We start from the raw sequence: 2,447 nt of genomic DNA on the forward strand, positions 1-2,447 counted from the left end.
AAACAATTTAAACCTTTATATAATAATATTCTTTACCTTCAAGATATAATCTTGACCAGTGAGTTGAAACGTTTTACCACCTATGATGAAATTGACATCGGGCAATTTAGAAATCTCGTCGCACTCCACCTTTAAACAAAGGTCAATGTTAGTAATCCATATTAATAATCCGAACTTATCAAACATTTATTAATTTATTTTAATAATTTATTTAAGATAATTGTGAAAGCTGCCATTAACGAAAAGAATCTATTATTTACTGTTCCATTTTTAACACCGATCTCTCTGTTAATAACTGCGATATCCAACGCTGGTCCACCTATCATAGAAACACCCGTGTCGACGCTAGCTTGACAGCCTTCCGAGCAAAAGATGTAATTTTTTACTTGAATCCTACAGTGGAATAGCATTACCAATTAGCTGACATATAATCCGTGGTTGACATACGTATAAATTAGAAAAAGAAACTACATACTTATCCATAATAATTTGCCAGTATTTTTCTTCAGTAACATTAACATACGTAAACTCGCCCTCGTAATGGGAAGGATCGGTGCCACCCAATATCAGTTCACCGCCGATCACGTCCGTGTGATTTCTGTATAGGTTGTATATTTTTTACATTGTTTATACATTTGCATTTTACATTGCATGGAAAGCCAAAGTATGTAATTAAGAAAATAGTATTAAACACACGTGAGGCATACGAAAAGATACATACCGATTTAGATAGAAGCTAAAAATTAGTTGGGACACCACGTGTTTATCAATCATCTGTTGAAAGACAGTAGTAGACGCAAAGTGAGATAAGGCTGGATAACCCATCTAAATAATGTGCTAAATAATGTAAATAAGAGAGTATGTAAGTATGGAACTTAGCTACATAATATTTACCTTACCACTGACTCGAATCTTTGAAACGGTTACTTTAAAGATATTATAACTTTACTTGAAATGTAAATGGAATAGATACAATTCTACAGCATTATTCTTATCTTATATTTTTACTTGATATTAATCATTAAACGAGAAAAAAATAATTAAGATTATTTTAATACTTAAAACATTAATTTTTTTTAATACAAATGTACATATAAAAATAATAGAATATCGGGGAGGTAGCGATGTTATGATATACTCACAGCAAGCAGGTTGGCTGACGTTGCAGATTTTGGATAGTACCCAGAGATCGGAGGATCCAGTGTCAAAAAGTACATTAAACTTTTGCGGTGGCGTACCAATTTCGATAGTACCGTAGTATTGAATATTTCTCCATTTAATCAGAGGTACGGCTGCCGTACCCGAACGGAGTCGTGGGTATGTCTTGTATAACGGAATTCTTGAAGCAACATAAAAAAACTTCCATTATATTATATACGTATATGTATAAACGCGAATGTATGTACATATATCGTACAACATAAATACGAATTTTAAATAATTTATTTGATCATTTTCGAGCACTTCTTATTTAAAAACTATTAAAGCCTCAACATGTGGACATTAAGAAATAAATACTACCTGCATAGATTTACGCATTAGAATGTATTTAGGTATTTGAAATGCGAATTCCTCTTTTCATGATGCTAATCTCACTTAAAATAAGATTTTCGAAGGAATCCTCGAAACATCTCTTGTAATTAGTTTGCTCACTTTATTCCGACTTTCAAAATGCGTTTTTCTTACAGATTTGATGCAATTATGGTATTTGAAATTGATTTATTGATAATTATTTATCGCAAATTCTGCGGCGATTCCAAGTAGTTGGAAGCGCGATCTTTATACGATATTATAATTCATCGTGTCGATATAAATGTGGATTGATTGTATATAACATATGTACTCACTTATACACCTCCGCGTTGATTGACGCGAAGATGACTACCGTGATTACCGTCACAAAGAGCCGATACATGTTTCCTGAATTTCTCGGCAACTGAAGTTATACGAAAGTGAAAATTGTTTTAGGACCGTTAGAACTGCGACTCGATCCACAACCGATACGTACAGACGAAGAACAGGCAGTCAAATTGTTGAGCATTCCCTTATATACAAATGTGCGTATATGTCCTTGTGCTTATAAGAAGGTGGGGGCAGGAGGGCAGAAAAACAAGCGAAGCATTCCAAAATTTTGTGTTCGAACGATATTAGAAATCGCTTCGAGATGGAGAAATAAAATTGACTAATCATATTTAAGCAATTCGGCAATTGACCAATGCGATTGGTAAGTTGCCGAAAATTTAAGAATTTTATCAACATAAAGAATTTATCAGATTTAAGAGTTTTATCAACATAAAGAATTTGTCAAATTTAAGAACTATTATCAACATAAAGAATTTTGTCAGTTTCCAAGAATTTTCTCAATTGTCAAGAATATTTTACATTTCCAAGAATTTCTCGAATTTCTAAGAATTCGGGCTTTCAAATCCGGCTTGGTACAATTGTTG

At 32.9% G+C, this 2,447-nt stretch overlaps 1 protein-coding gene across 1 annotated transcript; it reads right to left on the reverse strand.

Moving 5' to 3' along the window:
* Nucleotides 1–6: 6 nt before the first annotated feature.
* LOC112465484 (cathepsin D-like) lies at nt 7–1,990 on the reverse strand. Its single transcript, XM_025033047.1, has 7 exons — nt 1,848–1,990; nt 1,143–1,339; nt 895–926; nt 722–825; nt 476–598; nt 261–393; nt 7–129 (listed from the first exon to the last, which is right to left on the reverse strand). The coding sequence occupies exons 1-7, from the start codon at nt 1,913–1,915 to the stop codon at nt 16–18; spliced, it is 771 nt and encodes a 256-aa protein (XP_024888815.1). The 5' UTR covers nt 1,916–1,990; the 3' UTR covers nt 7–15.
* Between the last annotated feature and the right edge of the window lie 457 nt (nt 1,991–2,447).

Source organism: Temnothorax curvispinosus, unplaced genomic scaffold (assembly GCF_003070985.1).
Source record: "Temnothorax curvispinosus isolate PA1 unplaced genomic scaffold, ASM307098v1 QBEX01015227.1, whole genome shotgun sequence".
NCBI lineage: Eukaryota > Metazoa > Arthropoda > Insecta > Hymenoptera > Formicidae > Temnothorax > Temnothorax curvispinosus.

Excerpts from the sequence above, each read along its gene's own strand:
- LOC112465484 (XM_025033047.1), bottom strand. The coding sequence starts at position 1,915 with ATGTATCGGCTCTTTGTGACGGTAATCACGGTAGTCATCTTCGCGTCA. Across the intron at positions 1,340-1,847 it reads ATCAACGCGGAGGTGTATAA|AATTCCGTTATACAAGACAT; the intron begins GTGAGTACATAT and ends TGTTGCTTCAAG. Across the intron at positions 826-894 it reads AGATTCGAGTCAGTGGTAAG|ATGGGTTATCCAGCCTTATC; the intron begins GTAAATATTATG and ends CACATTATTTAG.